Genomic DNA, 20,542 nt, shown 5'->3' with positions numbered 1-20,542 from the left:
GATTGAGATTCACGCAATTGCGGCATGCTGACAGACGTTTGGGAGGAGTTGAACCACAAGAAGCGAGGTAAGGAAGTATGAACTACACGGATGAATGTTTCAGTATAATACCATTACTTTATTTCTTACAGCTAACATTTTTTAATCAAAGCTTGTTTATATTTTCGAATGTTTTTTTTCATTTGTTTTTAGATGTTTTGTTGTATTTATTAGATGGAGGTAGGCATGCACTACACACACTACCCGTAGCCAAAGAGAGACCAATCTTCGAATGTTTGCTCGAATGAGTTTTACTATTCCATATCCATGGGCTTCTAAATTAAATAGATTTGGATAGAACGAGTTGTGTAAACACTATGTTAAAATCTAAGAATATTTATTCATTTTTCGTTTGTATCTTTTCATAACGAAAATGTGTAAACTAATGTTATCCATTTAAAGGGAATTAACTATAATATTGTAATAAATAACTTAAATGAAAAATAACCTTAACGGTAAGGAATAAAGCCCCCGACCTTTATCTGTGTTTCCAGTCAAGAGTACACGCCCAAGCAACAAAGTAAAAACTGACACAGAACAGGTTTAGCTGTCTGGTTAATCAGACAGTAATAGGAATAGGAAGCATTCTGTTTGGTTTAGCGATCAGTAATAACGATCTGAATAATTATCTAATCTAATGATATAATAATGTTTGCAGCCAGTTTTTCTAATGGTTTCGAACAGAAAAGATTCTTAAACTAAAAAATATTGTTGCTCTTTGAGTATAATTAAAAGAACCGAACCTACTCCTACTTTTAAAACAACAGCGAAGAAGCGCAACTTTATAACATTTAAAAAAAGAGAAAAAAATTGTCCTCTTTTATTAAAATTAAGTTTGAGGAGTGGCATCTTCGCCCTCAACTGGACACAGATAAATAGAAGCAGCATTTATTTACATTCGTTATTGCGACGACCACTCGTTGATTGGGTAAGTAGTGCTCCCGATGTACGAGGGCTGTCGAATAGACTCATTTGACGCTGGCGTATTTACAACCGAACTCCAATGTGGTCTGGGAAATACATTTGAGTTTACATACGACGACGGCCCACCGATGTATCCTGTCGATGGGTGTAGGTTGGAATGGTAGGGTGCGAAATTCAAGTTGCCGTAGGAGGTGTAGTTGTTAATGTGATAGCCGCCGGATGCGGGCGGGGTGGCCTTGTGCTTATTGTCATAGTAATCGTAGTATTGGGGTGGATATGAGTGCTGAAAGTGCTTCGGTTGGAAATATGAACTTTCTGCCGTCTCTGTTCCGTTTGGAGCAGGCGGATGCGAATGCGCTAGTGGCACATTCGACGGAACAGGATTGGCACTATTGTAGCCTTCGCTGCCTGCAGGTAGATGATTCTGATGTTTGTACGGCTGCTGTTGCTGCGGCTGCGGCTGCGTCTGCGTCTGTGGCTGTGGCCCCTGTGTCTGCTGCGGAAAGTTCAAGTCACAAGGCATCTGATGTGGATTTGGACCAGCATGAAGGGAGGCGGCTAAATTATTATTTGGTTGCGTTTGTGGCTTAAAATGTTGTAGATTCTCTGTGGGTTGTTTTCTTTCCTTCGAGGACATTTCTATCCGGCTTGAAGTTGTTTGCGCGCCTTCCTTATTCTTCACGATATGTGGCTCGTCATCAGAGGTCAAGTCCTTTACAGTTTCTACAAAAAAATAATAAAACCCTTTAAGCATTTACAGAACTATAAGAGTTATACAAGGTATACCTTGCTCGGGCGTTTGTGGCTTTGCTACATCTGTGTCACAGTCGGATGTTATGTCAATTACATCGTCCTTGTTTGGCTTTTCTGATTCATTTTTAGCCGCCGTTCTTATAGCTATTATTTTTCCGCTGTCCAATTGCATGTAGATGCCTTTGGTGGACTTCAAAACCATCACACGTTGTCCAGCCTTCAGAATAATATTGGCCTTGTCCGACGAGTTCGTGGGGATGACAACATCTGGAAGGAGCATTCAATTATTACGGGGATTGAGGGAGGCGAATCATGTGAAAATACATACCAAGCGGCAATGTCATTTCCTGTGCTGTCATTCCCTGCCGTTGCCACACATCTGCGGGAATCCAACGAGTTGTGCGTCCTCCAGCAGAGACAGAGGTGGTCGACTTTACCTGCAACCCATTATCATGATATACGTTTTATCATGAATTCATAAGGTACTTACCGGTGCAATTGGTCGGGACACAATAGTTCCATCATTATTCACAATCTTGTAGTGCGTTTTAACGGGAGCATAGGCAAACTTCTGATTAACGGCAGCCTTCTTTTCCAGCTCGTAGCTCCGATGAGCCTGTCTTTTCTCAGCCTGCGACAGTTTTCTATCCTTTTGATCAACCAACAAGCTGTCGTGCAAGAAGGGTTCCTTTGTCACACAGTGCCTGTGCAGCTCAAGGAGGGTATTGATGATGGGGTCTACATGCACATGGGGGATCGGTGTTTCAGCTTTTTCCTTTTCCGTCTTAGACGGAGACTCATCACAGGTGCCATTCTGTGGTTTAGGCTCAACTATTGCAGTCGCATCTCCCTCTGCTGGATCTATTTTCTCCTCTTTTGGCGTTACTTGCTCCTCTGTTGCTGGCAGTGTTTTCTCATCTGCTTGAATAGCCTTCTTCTGTTCTTCTTCTGGTATCTCTTCAGGCTCATCCTTTGGCTTGATTTGCTCCTTTGATGGCTCTTCCGCTGGTGGATTTTTCGACGTATCTGTTGCCTCATCATCAGAGTCATAATCGTGGCATAAGTTCGTTATCTCCTTCATGGAGAGATGTGCCTCGGGATTGCATTCGTCGACAATGCGGTCGGACATGCCTTGTTTCTTGATTTGCCTATCATATATCTTCTTCTCCAGGCATTTGTCCATTACAATTCTATACACATAGCATGGCTTCGTCTGTCCGTATCTAAGAACAAATTATTGTTATTCGATGGTTGTTGTATTGACAGTAGGTCGTTGTGCTTACCTATAAATCCTATATACAGCTTGCGTATCGTGGCAGGGATTCCAACTGGCATCAAAAATGATAACACGATTCGCTCCAGTCAGATTGATGCCCAATGAGCCAGCCCTCGTCGAGATTAGAAATAGCTTCACTTGACTATTTGCATTGAATTCATTGACTAGCCTCTCCCTTTCCTGCGAGGAGGTGGACCCATCCAGACCTGCAATCAGTCATTAATTGGGTTGAATAAAAAGGTGGTTTTTATATGACGAACACTTACGAAAGTATGAGTAACTTCTGGTCCAAAATTGATTGGTGCCGGGCACGTAACTGGTCTTCAGGTAGCCCTCGAGTATGTTCAACGTTAGGAGGGATTGGCTAAAAAGCAATATACGATCGCCGAACTGCATGCTCTCCTTCAGGATGCAAAAGAATATCTCCATTTTGGGAGAATTCTCTATTTGGCCAGCCACATAGTTTCTCATTAGATCGACCGCCCATGAACATGAGAATTCGTCGTTCCGTTTAGTCTTCAACAGCTTTTTATTTGCTTCGAAGCCAATGCCAGTGCCGCCGGCTACGTTCTTCAGGCCCGGCACGACACCACAGCCACTTGGCTTGAGGACATTGGCCTCATTGTCCAGCTGATTATTGGAACACGGCGTTTGGATATTTGTTTCGACTGTTTTTATCTCATTCGTGTCGAGATCCACAATTTCCGAGGATCCCGTAATACTTTCAAAGTCCTTCGACATATTTGTATCCGTCTGTTTTATCACCTCAACAAAGCCCGGTTTGGACAGGATGGGACAGCTCGATTCCATCCAATAGTTGTTTTTTCCTATGGTTTCCGAGCCGAACGACCCATAATTAAGAGGTTCCCCGTAGGCCAGATTGGGGCTGCTGCAGCTCTTGTTTAGATATTTCGCATTTAGATCGGATGCCACCGGGGGCATATTGAACAGGCCCTCAGTTTCGTTGGAATTAGAGGCCACTTCAATGGTTTCGCTGCTCTTCTTCTCGCAGAGAGGAGACAGAGAGGCCGAGGCCGCCATGTTCGATGAAGGATTGGATTCATGATTGGAGTCTGTGATTGCAGTGCTCTTCGAAAGCTCTTCGTCGATTTCTAAATCTAAGTCAGTCTCACATTTCTTCAGAAAGTTGTACAGTACATCCGGATGATTCCAGATCTTACAGCAAACAGCAAAGGCCTTCAGGGGATTGGGAAACGCCTTCTTTCGCACCACATCAGTCATGAAGGTGTCGTAAAGCTTCCGCTGGAACGCCGTCATTTTCACCAAAATAACATATTCGTGCTTCTGCGGCAGCGTGATCTGCAATACCTTGTGGGAGCGTCGCTGCACGAAGCCCAGCAGCAGGGAGTGCAGCACGTGAGCTCTGTATCTCATGAGTTTTATGTCGTCTGGGGTGGAGTCCACGCACTGGCCATTCTGGATGGGCCTCTCGAACATGTTACAGAACTCTGTGCGGGTTCCCAAATAGTTTGGCCGCACAAAATCCACCATGCACCAGTACTCAAGAAGGTTATTCTGCAAGGGGTAGCCCGTAAGTACAATGCGGCGACGAGTCCGTATCTGCTTCAGGGCCAGGGATATGCCGGCATGCGAGTTCTTGATCCTATGCCCCTCGTCACATATCACCAGATCTGGACCAGGTTTAACGAGTGCTTCGAACACCCGATTCATCAGATCGCTGCTGGCATCGTGGCCATCGGCCCTAAAGGCGTTGGCGCCTTTCCGCTTGCGGGTTCGCACCAGCTTCAGGGCCAAGAGTCGGAACAATTCGTATCCGATCAGCAGAACGCCGCCTTCCTGCACCCAATTCAATATAACTTTCGCGCGAGCAGTGAGTGTCTTCTGCTGGTCGTTCAGAACATAAATGTCGAATTGGCGCGGACGAATGTTGTGGTCGGCGGTGTAGCGGGGCACCCACATATTGAACTCGCTCAACCAATTCTGCAGCGTGTTGATGGGCATCACGCAGAGAACCGTCTTGGCGGACGTGTGTCTTAAGAAAATATCACAGAAGGAAACAACTTGCAACGTCTTGCCCAGACCCATGGAATGGGCAAGAATGCATCCGAAGCCGCTTGATTTGTTGAACCTTCGTGTCGATTCAATGATGTTGTCGTACAAGAAGCGAACACCTCCGATCTGGTGCGGTTTTATCACCTTGGCTATTTGGGGGGCCAAGTACAAGGTCTCCTCGCCCTCGGGATGCGCAATGTTGACGACTACTTGTCCGTTTTCATCAGGAACATTATACAAATCCTTGACATGCATGCCACTGTTATGGGCATCGTCCGACTCGTTCAAGTCCTCCTCTTCCTCCTCCTCCTCCTCTTCCTCCGACAGGAGTATGCAGTCGTCATCCGAACTGTCATCAATGGTCACCACTTCCCCGGACGGCTCCACGCTGCTGGCCTCCTTATTTAGCACGTCCTCGATGCTACAGCTTAAACTACTATTCGTCTCATCAAATGTGTCCGACACGACTTCCTCCTCGGGAAACTCGACGGGAGTGTTGTTGGCGTTAACGTTTACGTTAACATTGACGTGGTTCGACACGGAACAGCTTTCAATTCCCTCGCTCTCGTCTAGCTGCAATATGCGGAAGAATTGCTTGTGGACAACCTGCTTCTGGATTTCGCGCATTGACTTCTGTTGACCAGCAACGCGAGCCAAGCGTTCGGCCTCCTCTTTCTGGGCCGCCAGCGTGGTTGTGTCCAGATTGTTCTCGTTCATCACATCCCTAATGTTCTTCCTGAGATGGAGGAGGTTCTTCTTCTCCTCGGCAGCCGATAGATTTAGACCGATTTTCTTGTTCGTGCCCTGCTCTGCATCTTGGACAGAGTTCTTTCGCTTGTGGCCGTGAGGTACTGCTGTAATATTCTTCCCCACATCCTGTGGGATGGCGATGGCTGGATGTGGGATTCTGGTTTTGTCCGCGGATGTGTTTTCCACAGTGGGGATCGGCATCGGGTTCGCAATGTTGATGTCTGTACTCATCTCCGGCATCTTAGCAGGTATGAGCGATCCACCGATGGCATTGATGGGCGGGGGATTGTGAAAATACCGCCTCGGATCATCCGGAAACATAAGCGATGGATGAAATTCATGTATATTGGGCCATGCTTCTGGATTCTGCAATCGTTGAGCGCCCGGATAATTGGGGTTTGACTCCTCCATGTTTATTTGTGATGATGATGTATCCCTGCAAAGGAGGGGATTCGTCAGTTGGAATTTTTTAATCGAACTAAATTGCTTGGAAGGTGAGTGAGTCTTTACAGGATGACGAATATATTTGATTTTTAAGAATGTCGACCGACATGAAGCCACAAAGGGTTAAACATTGGAGGGATGGGCGTTGTAAATAAACTTTTTATACTTTATTCGAAATATTTATTTATGAATTTACAATGCGTGGTAAATAAAACATCTTGGACCAGATTAATATTTGCCAACATACATACGTACATACATACAGATGTAAGTATGTCTGTAAAAGCAAGTGTAATTAATGGGTTCGTCCCGCACCGTCTTCAACCGAACATACATACATACATATTAACATATGTAGGCATACATACATCACTGCTCACACTTCACTGTTAACAGCCATGAGAATGTGGATGTGGTCTTACATCAGAAGAAGGCGTATTACAACTCTCCAGTGCCATTAAAACGATATGTACATACAGGCCATGACGTGCTCAGTCAATATAGCATACATATAGCTGTGCATACTATAGGTACATATAAATATGTCCTGGGACAGTGGACAGTTCTACGGCAGCTATGGCTTAAAGCCGAAAATAATCTCCATTAGCTTCGGACACCAAGTACCTACATACATTTGTATGTATGCATGTACACATTACATACAATGTCATGTAAGTACATACAGAAATCGTAACCGGAATGGAACCATTAGCTCTTATATACCTTTGTATGTACATGACATATGTACATGAAAAGCGGACTGTTTATGGTGAGCATTATTAAACACTATCATATGAATACACACAAATTTAATTACAAAGGGTACTTTTCGTGGGATTTTTTCTTCACAAATTGAAAGAACATTATGTACATAAATAAGAACAACTGCACTCACTACTATACGTACATTTACATGCAGCCGGCGAATTTGATTTTAAGATGAACGATTTAACAACACAGGTTCTTAATTATTGTTAGTGCATACATATGGATGTTTTTCTTTATGCACTAAGTATTTGAAGATTCAGTTTTTTCTATTGTAGGATTTTGAGATTCACAATTTATAGGGTCCAATACATGTTGGAAGAGTAGCTTTTAGAACATGCTTTAATCTTTTATTAAAATGTTACTCTCGATTGTATTTTTCTCACTGTTTTCAATGTGTATATATGTATGTATATAATGTATACATTACTCTACATAGATATAATACTGCAGTGTGACCGCGATGCAAAAAATGTGTGTGACCGTAAACAAATGTTCACATACAATGAAATACTGAAATCTGACATCGATAAAAGATTTTTTCGCAGCTGATTTTAACCCGATAGACAAATTTAAAAATTCTTTACAAGGAGTTTTTATGTTTTGGTGCGTTCGTTATGATATACAACGATATACAATTTCATGGTGTGAGATTATACGATTATTTTTAACAAGTAGAACATCTAAAAATCCCATTCCAACGGGGAATTACATGATGCCGATTCAGTGGTACTTAGATAAGAATCTACATTATGATACGAACGTTCTTAGAGGATCTCAATCTATTACTCCGCGTTCTGCTACCGACTTGAGCCTCTTATGCTCTTCATTCTAAACCAGAATAAATGAAGAAATCTATGGTGATACTCGTATTAATCGAGTTTGGTGAACATTTTGACTTTTCAACAGCAATATGCGTCAAGAGTTTACTCGCTTTCCCCTTAGCCTCATCCAAGCCATGGCTCCTAAAGAAAACTAAATTGAAAGCCATTAACGCTAAAAGAATCAACAGACCGCTAGTATTTGATAGGCACATAATCGCCGATAGTATCGATAACGCCTCACATAATTTGTAATTGTTACATGTACAACACAACAAGGCAATACTTCCCATCTCTAAGAAAGAAAACATCAGCTCGTACATAATTTAATTGACTTCATCGAGGAAATTGATGTAAAACTGTAACAAGTACTCTATAACACAACATCTACTATTCTCTGACGTGGCAATTAGTACCTTCATACAGGCGATCGGCCAGACAATCGCACACCACTGAAGGGCACGCTCAAACAAATTAAACAAATAAAAAAAATATGGTATGTAAAAGCTGTTAAGCCTATTTAATGGTTTTAATGTGATCCCTTTAATCTCAGTGCCACCTATCAAATTTGAGTTCTCTAAAAATTGCTCTGGCGATTCTGTTGATAAACATATTCTGGTTGTTTAAGCAGCAGCTGGCAGGAGATGCATCGACGAAATGCAAGAAGGCAGAGCACATCGCTCCATCCCGAAATCCAATCGCGGCGGACTGCCCCTAGCACTCAGATATTGCCTTTTCGTTGATACAGCCGCTTGCAGGATTGGACAGTTTGCTCGCTCCGAACAACACTGCTCCGTTGGCATTCGATAATGTCGACCTGAGCTATGGTCGCTGGGATAGCCAGCATTTGTATAAGATCAAGGACTTTGCTCTCCTAGGGGAACAGTACACCGAGTCATCTGAGAGCAGTTTGGTCTGCCTCGCCACTCAAACTTCGGTGGAGCGCTTGAACTCCTTGCCTCAGGTCGCTACAAACTGGCAAGGGCCGATGTCAGTGGCCGTGTTCTCTGCCAGCCACGAGGAATTTGTTGTTTTGCAATACTTTGTTACATATATGCGGCTTTGTTTCCCAAACATAAGGGAAAACGCTACGTTCCACTTGCTCACTCCACCCGACTACGATAAGCTGCCCCGACTCGTATCCATTTCGTTTAATTTGAGGGGAAAATTCGACTGCCAGTATCCAGACAGGACGTTGAAGGCTTTGCTGAAACTCCGGTCCCTGAAAAGTTTGCAGTGGCGACAAAGGAATCCCTATCCTCAAAATCACATGCGAAATTTAGCCCGAAAAGGTTGTCAGACAAAGTACACCTTTCTCACAGACATCGACATAGTCCCAAGCACGAACAGTGTTCCTCAACTCAACCAGTTCTTGAAAACAGCCAATTGCTCAAAGAACTGCGCCTACGTAATACCAACCTTTGAGATAGACGTTCGAGCCTCGTTTCCCCGCTCAAAGTATGGCCTACAGAGGTTAATGAAAAAGGGTCTGGCGAGGCCATTTCACGAAAAAGTCTTCATCTACAACCAGTACGCGACAAATTTTAGCAAGTAAGTATTTTAGTTTCGGCATATGTTTATGGTATGCTTACTCTAGCCTCGTTTATAAATCAATTAATATATTTCAGATGGTTATCTTCGAATACAAACGATACGGAGGTCTCTATAAGCCACGTCGTTACAAATTTTGAATTTTTATATGAACCATTTTACATAGCAATCGACAGTGCACCAGCGCACGACGAACGATTCACAGGATATGGGTTCACCAGGAACTCCCAGGTAAGCAATTGAAGTAATTTATGCCGGGTTTCAATCAAAAACTCAATACTTTTTGCAGGTTTATGAAATGCATATTGCTGGATATCAGTTCTATGTTCTGACGCCTGTTTTCACTGGCCATTGGGGCCTCCAGAGGAAGCAGGCGAGGCCTGCTTGGCGAGAACAGCAGAACAATGTGAATCGGAGAAAGTTCGATGTTTTCAAAAGCGAAATATTTTTGCGGTACAAAAATGATCCACGCCTGTTGTTACAATCTAAGAAAAATCAAATCCTAATCAAATAAATTAGTTGATAATATAAAAGCTCAGAAATGGTCTATGTCGAAGAGGGCTTTTTTAATCCTTAAGAATCTTGGGAATACATTAGACAATTTATAATTATTGAAAAGCGAACTTCACTAACAATAAAAGCAAAATACTTCCCAAAATGATTGCAGTCTAGTGGAGGTAAGAAAATTAGAATAAAACAATATACGAGTAATGTAATGTCTAATTAATGGTTAGAGTGGAACATTTTGCAGCATGATTTTGGCGAGCATCTGATATTAAATTCTGAAATAACATCACCGTTTGGGCATTTTATTTGATTCGATATTGTAGTAGAAAAGGTTGTGCAAAACAGTGCCAAGGTGTAAGCAAAGAAATGTTCGGACAGAATTCAATGGGGATGTTGCCTGTTTTAGTGGCTCTGCTGGAAGTGTGTTTAACCTCTGTATCCTGCCTTCGGCCACTTTCCCATACTCCTCCAACGAATACAGGGCTGACAACAGCCTTACGAAGTGACCAACATTGCTGCGGAAGAATGGTCGTAACCGGTTTGAAAATCTTTGGCCGAGATCGCAGCCTCAATGGGGCTGGGACGTTTCTCGAGGACCTCGAGGACCATCACAAATTCACGCTGGAGCTCCACACGAATTCAGGCATTGGGGGATACAAGCTAATGCCCGTGGTGGTCCCCTCAATGTCGTTCTGTGCCTCCATCCGTACCTTCTACCGCAGATTTATCAAGAATTCAATTCAAACAGGCGTGACTTAAAAGGATGTGGAATGTGTGGCCGGTTCCCAGCCGTACGTATTGGATAAAAGATGTTCTATTCGGCACAAGCGACTGGGCCGCCATTATGCCCCGCGGACGGATCAAGGCCAAGTTGAACATCTTGGATAAGGGTGACCAGGTCGGCGGGGTTGAGATTATTAACGATGAGACTTTAAGGACGGACAAAATAAATTCTCAATGAAAAATAAAAGGGATAGAGGGATGGAAGGGGGCGGGGGATTGGTGCTTCATCCACGCGAATGGGCGAGGTAAAGCAGAGCACGCAAGGATTTGTGATGCAAAGCACTAAACGGTGCAAAACAATGAGACAGAATTGCCGGAAGGAGAGAAGCGCAGGCGCCGTCCTTTGTCGAGCTTTCTCCCCTATCTCAAAAGCTTTCTCGTCCGCGGAGCGGTGGACAATAAAAGCTCCGTCCTTCGGCCACCTTTTCACAGTCTGTGGCAGTCAGATCCCGAGTTGTGTGCACGTCTGGAAAAACATAAATGAAACACAAAAGCCCAAAGTGCAGTCAGGAAAAGAGTACTTTTTATTGTAATTAGAGTGAAATCGGAGTAACAAAAGGTTCAAGAAGTTGGAAGTGTTTAACAAATAAATTGATCAGAATGTGTATTTGGATGTAGGCTTCTGGACAGGTGAGTGCATTCAATCCACATCACCATCCCCATCTCCATCCCCACCCTCAGCCGAAGGCTTTGACATGTGTTTTTCGATTTTTCATTGCCTGGCGAGGAGTCAGTGCCAGTCGGACATAAAGAATCGAGAAAGCGAGTGTCCGTCTACCACAATATGAGTGAAGATAGAATAAGGCAATAAAGTGGCAATGACCAAGCCCCAGAGCTGTTTACACAATTAGGTATCAGCTTTCCAGAGCGGAGGCAGAGAGAGACTACATGCCACGGCCACAATGGATGTGGATGTGGATGTGCATGTGTATGGGCCTCGTCGCGTTGCCTTCTCCCACAGAGTATCCGCGTATTGCGCCGCATTCATTTCAATGAGTCCCGTCCCGTATGCTGATGTCGCTGTCGATGGCGATGATGATGCCATTGTTGGCCATGTCCTGGCTGGGTCCGGCACTCCATCATCGTCGTGTTTTGCTTCTGTGGGAGCAGTGGTATAGGCATTGATATCGATGTCCCTATTCCCACCCTCTATCCTCTATCCCCTATCCCCTATCCCCTATCCCCCATCCCCTATCCCTGTTCCACACCCATCCCTTTGACACTTGTTCGTGTGTTTGCTTACGTGGTCGCACCGCCCCGTCCCCCCTCTTTCTTTGCCAGTAATTGCGGTTCGAGTGTCGGCGGGAGCAGCCAATTAATATCCAATTTGCGTAATTGTTTTGCCTTCCATTCATTGATGGGTGTTCGGCGACAATCCCCTTTTGATGGAACCCCAAAAATTCAGGAGCATAAAAAACAGAACTTAAATATTCATTCCATTTCCATTTCGCGGCAAACGTTTCCCAATAATGGCCAACAGAAAAAGAGCGCTTACTTTCCTTTTGATTTTATGACCAGACCTGGGTGTGGGGGCAGGGTAATGCTGATGCTGATGGCATCCAATCCAATAACCACAAAGAAAGGAAAGCAATTTGCATCTTCTGCATTTCGCAGATACAGTTCCACAGTTGCACAGTTCCTCAGGCGATGCTTTTAGCCCGCAGAAGTGGCCACAATAGCAGCAAAGGGCTTTGCTGTGCTGCGCTTTAGATTGAACAGGCGGGGGAGCGACCTCGGACGCGTCAAAAACAGTCATATCCTCCTCTTATTGTTCGGGCCACACGATGGCCAAAGTTGAAATGCATTTATTTATGCTTTGTATTTGACATGGCTTGCAGCGTGGAGCCTGGAGCCTGGAGCCTGGAGCCTGGAGCCTGCAGCGGTGTCAGCGGGAGGGAGCTCACATGAAATGGCAATATAGAATTCAGTTGTCTTTTGTTGTTGTTTGTTTTGTAAAATGCAAGTACTATCTGGGTCAGAGGTGGCTATTTATAGCGATCGAGTCACTATGGTCCAGGCACGGTACTCGTACTACATATTTGATGAATTCTCACGGCCAATATGTAATGTCTTTGCTTGCGACAGCTACGAGAAAAAACAATTTGCTGCAGGAAGCCGTCCTTTCCTGCCGACGTGGCCAACGTGGGACAGGACAGTTGTGGGGGCAGTAAAACTAGACAGTAAATCTAGGGCCAACTCCGGCCCTGCTAGCTCTTTGCTGTGAAATTAATGAGAATGTCAGATAGATTGTTCTGCCATGGCTGCGAGTCAAAATTTTCGATTAAAGATTAAGCATTTACCCTTCCTCCCACTTCCAATTCCACTTCCACTGCACTCCCATTCTATGCAAGACTCATGCGTTTGCCTGACTTTCCGGCATTCATTAAGAATTCATAATCAATGGCTCTGTTGGCTGCCAAGACATTGCGGGTGGGGTGGCATCTACCTCTCCTATTGTTGCCAACTGTTGCTCCAAGGACACGCCCACGACAACGGACTGTCACCGCGGCAGAGTATTTCGGTTATGGTACGGCACACTCGTCCGAGACCCCGCACTCACCAAACTAATCCAGCGGATTCTGAGCCACTGAACCTGAACGCAAGCTACTCCACAGAAAGGGGGTTTTCAGTGAAATGAAGGTACATGCGAATGAAAGTACATACATATGTATGTACAGCAGCGAATATGCTCACCTGCATGGGTGGGGGGGGCTCGATGGCGGATGATTGCCATTGTTCGGGCCTCGCCTCGCGTTCCATCCCATCTCATGGCAGCTGCTTATGAATATACAAGCTGGGGATTTGCATGCATCCAATCAGGGAACTGAGCGGGTATCCATCCCGCCGTGGATTGTGGGCCTTCTTCTCTTCTGCTTGGTCGAACCTGCTTGCCGAGTCAACAGCAATTGGAAGTTTATTGTCTGCAAATATGCAAGGATAAATGTTTGCGGAATTAACAAGCAAAGAGTGGGAGTGCGCACACAGAGGAAAGTCCTCTTGTCAGTGGAGAATCTATCAAAAGATGATTATGTATAGACGAATCCCTTGCCACACTTATGGCCGCCTTAATTGGGACTCACATTCACCCACACAAAGTGCGTCATCCTGCATCATCTGGGTCCCGTCCCCTAAGGAAATGAGTTTTCTCGCCGTGCAGCAGCCAATAAGCATAATAATAGTTTCTATACACACACACTCGTAATTACGAGTACCCCGTAGGTGGTTCTCCCGGTCCCTCCAATATGCATAGGTGTTGTGTGGAGACCTCATCTCGTCTCAGGTCCTTGGCGCTGCATTTGAATCTGGGTGCTGTGTAATCTGCATAATAATGAGAACAGTCTGCCAGGACAGACAGCTGTTTGAGTGGGCGGAGATCCAAACTTGCAACAACTTGTCGCTTTCTAGTGCTCGTGAAAACTATAAACAGCTCAAGTGTGAGGAGGGGGCGCGCTTTAAATTGGTCAAACAGCCACAGTCAGGTCTCATTAAGTCGGAAATGGGTGCAGCAACAGGCTTCTTTCCTTCAACTCTTTCGCAAATGTAGCTATGCTATCCATTAATTATATTTTTGATTAATTATATCTCTATCTACATATCTTGCAACGACACATCATAATCTGAATTTTATTTAAATTAAGTTTTTAACATCCAATTTGACAAAGTCTCAAACAAACAGAAAGATGAATTATAGCGATTCACATTGCAAGGAAGTAATTTATATAATTTCAAAATAGTAAACATCGGCGTACATAAAAATACATATGGGCGTTTCAATGATGTCGAACTGGACTGAACTGGAACTGGTCCCGGAAACATGTAACGTGAAAAAGTCGAAATAAACCGCATTGTCAATAGGCCTAATTATCAACCTACAATAGGCCTTAATTAGATAGAGGACATGGGTTAATTAAAGATTCAAAATACACCACTAGCCGAAATTGGCCCATTTTTCTGAAATTTTTTTTAGATAGAGAAATATGTTAGAGAGATTCTCTTATAAGAGATATATAAACTTTTGCTGATTTAAATGAATTTTCACATCAAAGTTAATCAAATTATGCGTCAATTGGTAAAATAAATTTAGAAAATACGAGGGTGAACGTTGTGAGTTGCTGCTGCGACCGCAGTTGTACATTTATACCCTATGGCTCTCAGTATGGCTCTCCTCCGGCAGACGACAAAGAGTGCGTGCGAGATAGAAAGAAAATCAGGTCGAAAATTGATTTGTTACTTTTGGCTATACAAATCCAATCTGATTCGGCAATCTGGTGGATATGGTGCGTTCTTAATTTTCTCGTATCTTTAAAATTGTGGAATCCACCGATCTTCATACTTTGTGGGGGCGGGGCGAAGTTTTAAAATACACCTGTGACATATCGCAGAAGTCTGGATACAAAATGTCGTTACTATAGCTCTTATCATCTCTGAGCACTAGGCACTCATAGGGACAGACAGGCGGGCGGACGGACGGACAGATGGACAGACAGACATGGCTCTATCCACTCGGTTATTGATGCTGATCAAGAATATATATACTTTGAAGGTAGGAAACGCCTCTTTCTGGACGTTACACACCGCAAATCTAATATACCCCTATACTCATTTTGAGTATCGGGTATAAAAATCGCTACACAATTAAATGGTAATGTGTTTTTATTGAATTTTAATTTGTTGGAAATGCCAGACACAAATAAATATTTAAATGCATGAACATACATATATTGTTTGTGATGCTTTTGGATTGTAATTCCGTCCGCTCTGTCCTTGTGTGTTGGTAATAATCCGACTGTCTCTGTTTGCCTGCATGTGGATTTTTGCCGTGTAGGTGTTTTGGTTTGGGGCTTCCGAGTATTGTCCTCCGACTCGTGCAGTTTTAGTGAAATCATAATTAAATTTGTTATCATTAAATTACAGCTGACTGGACTCGATTGGATTCGATTCGGGCTGGACGTTCGGGTAAGTGGAAAATAATCAGAGGTATTAATTAAGCTGCAGTAATTTATTTAAAACAAAGCCCGTGCATGTAAGCAGGCCAGCGAAAAAAGCCAGACACACAAAATCCATATTCAAACATCCATATTGTACACTCCTCTCCTCTCCACTCCACTAGACTCCACTGAAAAGCCACCATGTAAATGCATTGCTATCCGTGTAATTTCTATCCATTCACTCTCTATAATATTTGAAATTGTATCCTATACCTATCTGTTTCTGTATCTGTATCTATATCTGTTTCTGTTTATATATCTTCCTCTCTACTTCTCTTGTTCTACGTCCTCTCTCTTCCGTAATTCTTTCGTTCAATGTCGTGAGATCAGAAGACAAGGTCCAATGCTAATATCCCTAGAAAGCACATCAACGGAAAGTACAGCTGCTAGAGAGAATTGAAGGAGGATCCACCGAAACACGTCGATACATACCTACCTACCTATATACTCGTATACGTTTCGAGTGGGGGAGACTCAGAGCCATGGCGCCATTTAAGCTGAAGTTCCGCATGGGCAGCTCCCGGAGCACCTCGCAAGAGCACGACCCGGACCCGCAGGTGAACGAGGCTCTCTTGGGCAACCAGCAGCAGCAGCAGCAGCAGCAGCAGCAGCAGAAGCAACAACAAGAGCTGCTCCAGCAGCACGTGGTGGAGGCCAGCAGCAGCTCCAGCCTAGACCTGGCCGACTGCAATGGCCTGGGTCCGATGAGCAGCGAGCGAAAGCTCCTGTTGCCACAGAATAAGGCCCTGAACCTGAACAGCAACAGTATGCGTAAGTACCCGTATTAGGAATGGGGACTGTAGAGATACGTATTTAGATAAAAACAAAAGATCCTAGTATTGGAAGTGAAACCCTCTAAAAATTGGCCAGCATGAACCTTCTAGTGTACCTTCGAGCATGCACTAAAGCATTTTCCTAATTCTGCATTCTAATGCACCATCCTCCTAACACATCTAGATCTAGCTCTGGATTTAAATATTCCTTTTCGAATTCGTGGTTGCATGCTCATCATTGGATCCCTTGCAGGTTACCTCAACCAGAGCCGCACGCCGTGCATCAACGAGTCGCTGACGGACACTGACGCCGACATTTTGCCCACCACCCCACCGCCTTCCTACGAGCATGTGCTAGAGGAGGACACGCGCTTGTCCCAGCATCAGCGACAGGTATCCCTGGACAGCGCCGCCACGCCCAATCAGAACAGTCGCAGGAGCTCGGCGAACAGCTCGCGGCACAGTGCGGCCCATCCCAGCGCCGCCTTGGAGGAGCAACTGGAGGGGGGGAACAGCAGCAGCAGCACCAGTAGCAGCCTGTGCAACGATCCGGACTGCCAGCAGAACCAGCAGAATCTCAACCAGAACTACTCACATTGCGGCGGCAGCAACATCAGCAACAGCAACAGCAACAACAACAACAACAACAACAACGAGGGGGAACCGATCGCCGAGGGAGTGTTCGAGCTGGAGCAGCAGAGCGACACGGAATTTGACTGCCCGGAGGACGACCTCAACACGATTAGCGTGAACGAGTTTCTGCTGGAAACGGAAATGGCGGCATCCTCCCGGTGCCCGGACAAGCTCTACGCCAGAGATGAGGAGGGGGATGATGCAGATGGCCAGTGCACGGACGACCAGTGTGCCCAGTGCAGCGAGGAGCGTGGAGCGCAGGGGGAGGAAGCGGCTCTCGACGGGGACGAGGCCAGCACCAGCAGTCAGGCAGCAGCATTCTATGACCCTCTCTTGAACCGCGGCAGCTACAACTACAACGAGGGTGAGGCCAAATACCATCATTTCCTTTGACCCATGGGATAAATCACTTATCTACCCCCTACCCACTGTATCGCAGGTGGCAATTCAAATTCAAGGCCCGTCTCCAGCAACAGCCAGCTGTGCCAGGAAGCATGCTGTGTCGGCTCCGCCTCTGGTTCGGTGGCTTCCCGTTCCCGCAGCGGACGTCGCCAGCAGCAACAGCAGCAGCAGCAGCAGCAGCAGCATCAGCAACCCAATTGCCACACCAATCTTCTCACACCGGAAATGATGAGCAACAAGACAAGCAAGGAGATATACAAGGATCTAGCTAAGCAATGGGGCATCACATGCAAAATGTCCGAGAGCTGTCGGTGCATGGACTGCCAGAGTAATTATTTCGACTGCGATTACGATGATGTGAGTAGAAGTATCCATCCCCCCATCCCCATCTCAATTCATCTGAGAATTCGCCCGATTTCTTCCAGAACGAGCACCATAAGACAGACGGCGGCTTGGGCGCCGGCACCCCCATGTTCATCAGCGAGGTAATGCATGGCTCTGGATGCACCATTTTGTAGAGCGAGACCCGGAACCCAGTCCCTCTGGTGGGCTATAGATTTGCTGAACAGATGTCCCATTGTCTTATAGAATTAGTAAAACATTAGTCGAAACGAAGCTTCAAATTGTACGAGTATGTGTAAAATGTTATAATACTCCTCCAATTCTGTACACCCGTACAGAGACCCAGTTGGGAAAGAGAAGGAGCAGCTTCACTTAATTTGCACTGACTGTTTGCACACTATTTTGCCATACAAGTGCACTGATATGTATATGTTTGTTATTCTAGAGTATCAAGTAAAGTAATTCATAGAATGGAATGCCAATTGGCCAGCCAGCGGAAGCGAAAGGGCCTTGAAAAAGTCAATTGGGAATGTCCTTAAGAAAAGAAAGCGGCGATAAGTACATATATTTTTTGTGTCGACTGTAGGACTTATAGATATGTAAGCAAAGCCAAAATTTCGGCAACATTTTGCAAGCGAATCGAATCAAATCGAATCGAAGACGAACTAATTATAATATAGGCATTAACCCACCTTGAAGATGAAAATATGAATATCCCTGAGTGTGTTCTTTCCTTTAGGGTTCTTATATCCCTTGAATGAAACGATTGTGAAAGGCCTTGGCACTCGGCTCTCGCTCCTGCGGTAAAACTCGAGCTTATCGTACCGAAATTCCCCAAAACTTTGCTTTATCTGTAGGGTTTATATGTATTTTTGTACATGCATAGAAAACTAGAAGAATTACTCTGAACATGATCCAACAATGAGTTGTAGTTGGGCGGCATTCCAGTGCCCTTGAAAATGTATACTCCTATTCGTAGCTCTGTCTGGGCTTATCCCCCACCCAACCCTTTGGATGCCGCGAATTGCTAATTACTAACAAAAATTAACAGCAGCCAAGCGATAGATTAAGCTAGTCGGCACTTTTGTGCGCTGTAGCGGGGATACTGATACTCTGATCCGATCTCCTGAAAGTCTATGCGAAACTAAGTTAACTTCATCGACACGATACGACGACACGATATGAAACGGCGCAACGTTAATTATTTATGTATTAATCCATACGATCTAAAAAACGCAGTGTGAAGGTAAAATAGTACTCGTATTGTCCCAATCTAGAATCTTTGAATGATCAATATATAGTATGATACGTGTTTACTCTTACGCTACAATTAGTGTTCCGCGATGAAGGGGGTTTCATTCGTAAACGAAGTAGATAAAAGCCAAAATTGGTACAAGAAACGAAACAAAGATAACAAATAGTAAAGGTACCATAATCGATAGTAAAAGCAAAAACTGACTAAGTCTGTTAGCTATTAGAGAGTGTTAGAGTATTAAATGGATATGAAGATTAAACAAACCAAACTAAAACTAAAAAACTACAGAAATGTTGAAAAAATACATCATATATTCCAATTAAATTTGTACTTAAATCACACAAGATGCAAACCAAACGAACCGAACTGGCCTGGTTAATGTTAGTTCAATTAAAAAAGGATCGTAGGAATTGTAACAATTGTATTTCGGATGTTACGCTTGAGCTTTGGTATTCGTACGACAAGGAAATCATAGGAAGCATAGCATACAGAATACAGAATATATGTATATTAAACACCCAAGATTCTTGTTGTATTACTCAAGTCCTCATCGCCATGATCCTAAAGAGGGGAGGCACATGGGATAAAAGAGCAGGTGCAGCAGCTGTATATACTGACCTGTCCGAATATTCCTCCCTCGTTACCACAAAGATGCTGATAGTCCTTACTGGGGTCCGCCTCCCAGATCTGGCAATCGGTGGCAGGTGGTCCTTCCTTATATACATACGAGCCCTGAATATTGGTGAAGTCAAAGTGGCAGGTAAGGAAGTGACAATGCCCTTTGGGCAGGTCGTCACTGCATTCTGTGGCTACAGCGACTCCACAGCCCACACGCGAAACGCGATCGCTGACAATGGTACTGAAGTGGCCGGCAGCTATGTCTTTGCTGCCATCAAAGTTTGATATGAGTGACTCGGGATCCTTCACATCTAGGTGCTCATCAAACATCCGATCGAAAGCCAACCTTAGTACATCGCACATGCTGCGGCGGTCCATTGTGGAGCCCACAACACCCAGCGCCTCGCCTGCCATCGGAAACCGCTGGGTGGCCCGGCATTCGGAGTGCTTGAACGACACCGTGGAGGCGTGGCTGCGGGCCATGTAGCCCAGCTCCAGATCCCAGATAAGCTCTCGCATTCGCTTGGCAGCAGGGAAGATTTTATTGCTGCGTGTCTCCAGGAAACCGCTGGCCAACCTGTCTCGATAGGAGTTCAGCTGCTTCAGAATGATCGCATGAAACTTCTTGGTGTCCGGAATGGTGCCCTTGTAAGCGGCAACGGGCGGAAGCTCGGCATCCAGGCGGCACATGAAGTGTTGCCTGTTGGACGCAAGGCAGAAATGGGTATCATTGTGGCAATAGTTGTAGGCGGACCCCTGCGGTAGGAGTGGGATCATCACCATGGCAATGGCAAGGCCCACATGCAGAAGTTGGACCATCCTTCATCAACGATTTACTTTACTGGAAATTTATAGTAAAAAAAAAACAATCAAACACGAATATT

General features: G+C 44.7%; 5 protein-coding genes across 6 annotated transcripts; 3 read left to right on the top strand and 2 right to left on the bottom strand.

Moving 5' to 3' along the window:
• Positions 1-95: 95 nt before the first annotated feature.
• LOC108158895 (helicase ARIP4) lies at positions 96-7,420 on the bottom strand. Its single transcript, XM_017291681.2, has 7 exons — positions 7,128-7,420; positions 3,259-6,212; positions 3,000-3,198; positions 2,207-2,939; positions 2,045-2,153; positions 1,750-1,983; positions 96-1,686 (listed from the first exon to the last, which is right to left on the bottom strand). Coding segments are annotated over exons 1-7 (4,977 nt in total). The 5' UTR covers positions 7,130-7,420; the 3' UTR covers positions 96-940.
• Positions 7,160-10,068, top strand: LOC108157997 (beta-1,4-glucuronyltransferase 1). Its single transcript, XM_017290140.1, has 4 exons — positions 7,160-7,180; positions 8,525-9,357; positions 9,435-9,588; positions 9,647-10,068. Exons 1-4 carry the CDS (start codon positions 7,160-7,162, stop codon positions 9,869-9,871), a joined length of 1,233 nt encoding a protein of 410 aa, XP_017145629.1. The 3' UTR covers positions 9,872-10,068.
• A 321-nt stretch (positions 10,069-10,389) lies between these two features.
• On the top strand, positions 10,390-10,825 carry LOC108157998. The gene is made up of 2 exons (XM_017290141.1): positions 10,390-10,550; positions 10,627-10,825. The coding sequence occupies exons 1-2, from the start codon at positions 10,390-10,392 to the stop codon at positions 10,823-10,825; spliced, it is 360 nt and encodes a 119-aa protein (XP_017145630.1).
• A 210-nt stretch (positions 10,826-11,035) lies between these two features.
• Positions 11,036-19,562, top strand: LOC108158897 (myb-like protein P). The gene is made up of 6 exons (XM_017291684.2): positions 11,036-11,277; positions 15,562-15,603; positions 15,966-16,406; positions 16,662-17,405; positions 17,481-17,800; positions 17,869-19,562. The coding sequence occupies exons 3-6, from the start codon at positions 16,118-16,120 to the stop codon at positions 17,959-17,961; spliced, it is 1,446 nt and encodes a 481-aa protein (XP_017147173.1). The 5' UTR covers positions 11,036-11,277; positions 15,562-15,603; positions 15,966-16,117; the 3' UTR covers positions 17,962-19,562.
• On the bottom strand, positions 19,445-20,521 carry LOC117185762 (venom allergen 3-like). Of its 2 annotated transcripts, XM_033391003.1 has the most exons (3): positions 20,439-20,521; positions 19,659-20,358; positions 19,445-19,601 (listed from the first exon to the last, which is right to left on the bottom strand). In XM_033391003.1, exons 1-3 carry the CDS (start codon positions 20,459-20,461, stop codon positions 19,551-19,553), a joined length of 774 nt encoding a protein of 257 aa, XP_033246894.1. In that variant the 5' UTR covers positions 20,462-20,521; the 3' UTR covers positions 19,445-19,550. The 2 variants fall into 2 exon arrangements, with proteins under 2 accessions (XP_033246894.1, XP_033246893.1); XM_033391002.1 differs by having other exon boundaries at positions 19,659-20,501.
• Between the last annotated feature and the right edge of the window lie 21 nt (positions 20,522-20,542).

Source organism: Drosophila miranda, chromosome 3 (genome assembly GCF_003369915.1).
Source record: "Drosophila miranda strain MSH22 chromosome 3, D.miranda_PacBio2.1, whole genome shotgun sequence".
Classification (NCBI taxonomy): Eukaryota; Metazoa; Arthropoda; class Insecta; order Diptera; family Drosophilidae; genus Drosophila; species Drosophila miranda.
The sequence above is the reverse complement of the archived record's forward strand: the minus strand, read 5'-3'. Positions and strand labels throughout refer to the sequence as shown.

What these genes read in the sequence shown, in the direction of transcription:
- LOC108158895 (XM_017291681.2), bottom strand. An exon ending in GCTGTATATAGGATTTATAG is followed by an intron (nt 2,940 to 2,999) that starts GTAAGCACAACG and finishes ATTTGTTCTTAG; the next exon opens with ATACGGACAGACGAAGCCAT. An exon ending in TGTCCCGACCAATTGCACCG is followed by an intron (nt 2,154 to 2,206) that starts GTAAGTACCTTA and finishes AATGGGTTGCAG; the next exon opens with GTAAAGTCGACCACCTCTGT.
- LOC108157997 (XM_017290140.1), top strand. Translation starts at nt 7,160, where the DNA reads ATGAACGATTTAACAACACAG. An exon ending in TGAACGATTTAACAACACAG is followed by an intron (nt 7,181 to 8,524) that starts GTTCTTAATTAT and finishes GACTGCCCCTAG; the next exon opens with CACTCAGATATTGCCTTTTC. An exon ending in TACGCGACAAATTTTAGCAA is followed by an intron (nt 9,358 to 9,434) that starts GTAAGTATTTTA and finishes AATATATTTCAG; the next exon opens with ATGGTTATCTTCGAATACAA.
- LOC108157998 (XM_017290141.1), top strand. Translation starts at nt 10,390, where the DNA reads ATGGTCGTAACCGGTTTGAAAATCTTTGGCCGAGATCGCAGCCTCAAT. An exon ending in CCCGTGGTGGTCCCCTCAAT is followed by an intron (nt 10,551 to 10,626) that starts GTCGTTCTGTGC and finishes GTGACTTAAAAG; the next exon opens with GATGTGGAATGTGTGGCCGG.
- LOC108158897 (XM_017291684.2), top strand. Translation starts at nt 16,118, where the DNA reads ATGGCGCCATTTAAGCTGAAGTTCCGCATGGGCAGCTCCCGGAGCACC. An exon ending in CCTGAACAGCAACAGTATGC is followed by an intron (nt 16,407 to 16,661) that starts GTAAGTACCCGT and finishes GATCCCTTGCAG; the next exon opens with GTTACCTCAACCAGAGCCGC. An exon ending in CAGCTACAACTACAACGAGG is followed by an intron (nt 17,406 to 17,480) that starts GTGAGGCCAAAT and finishes ACTGTATCGCAG; the next exon opens with GTGGCAATTCAAATTCAAGG.
- LOC117185762 (XM_033391002.1), bottom strand. Translation starts at nt 20,477, where the DNA reads ATGGTCCAACTTCTGCATGTGGGCCTTGCCATTGCCATGGTGATGATC. An exon ending in AGGGAGGAATATTCGGACAG is followed by an intron (nt 19,602 to 19,658) that starts GTCAGTATATAC and finishes TCCCCTCTTTAG; the next exon opens with GATCATGGCGATGAGGACTT.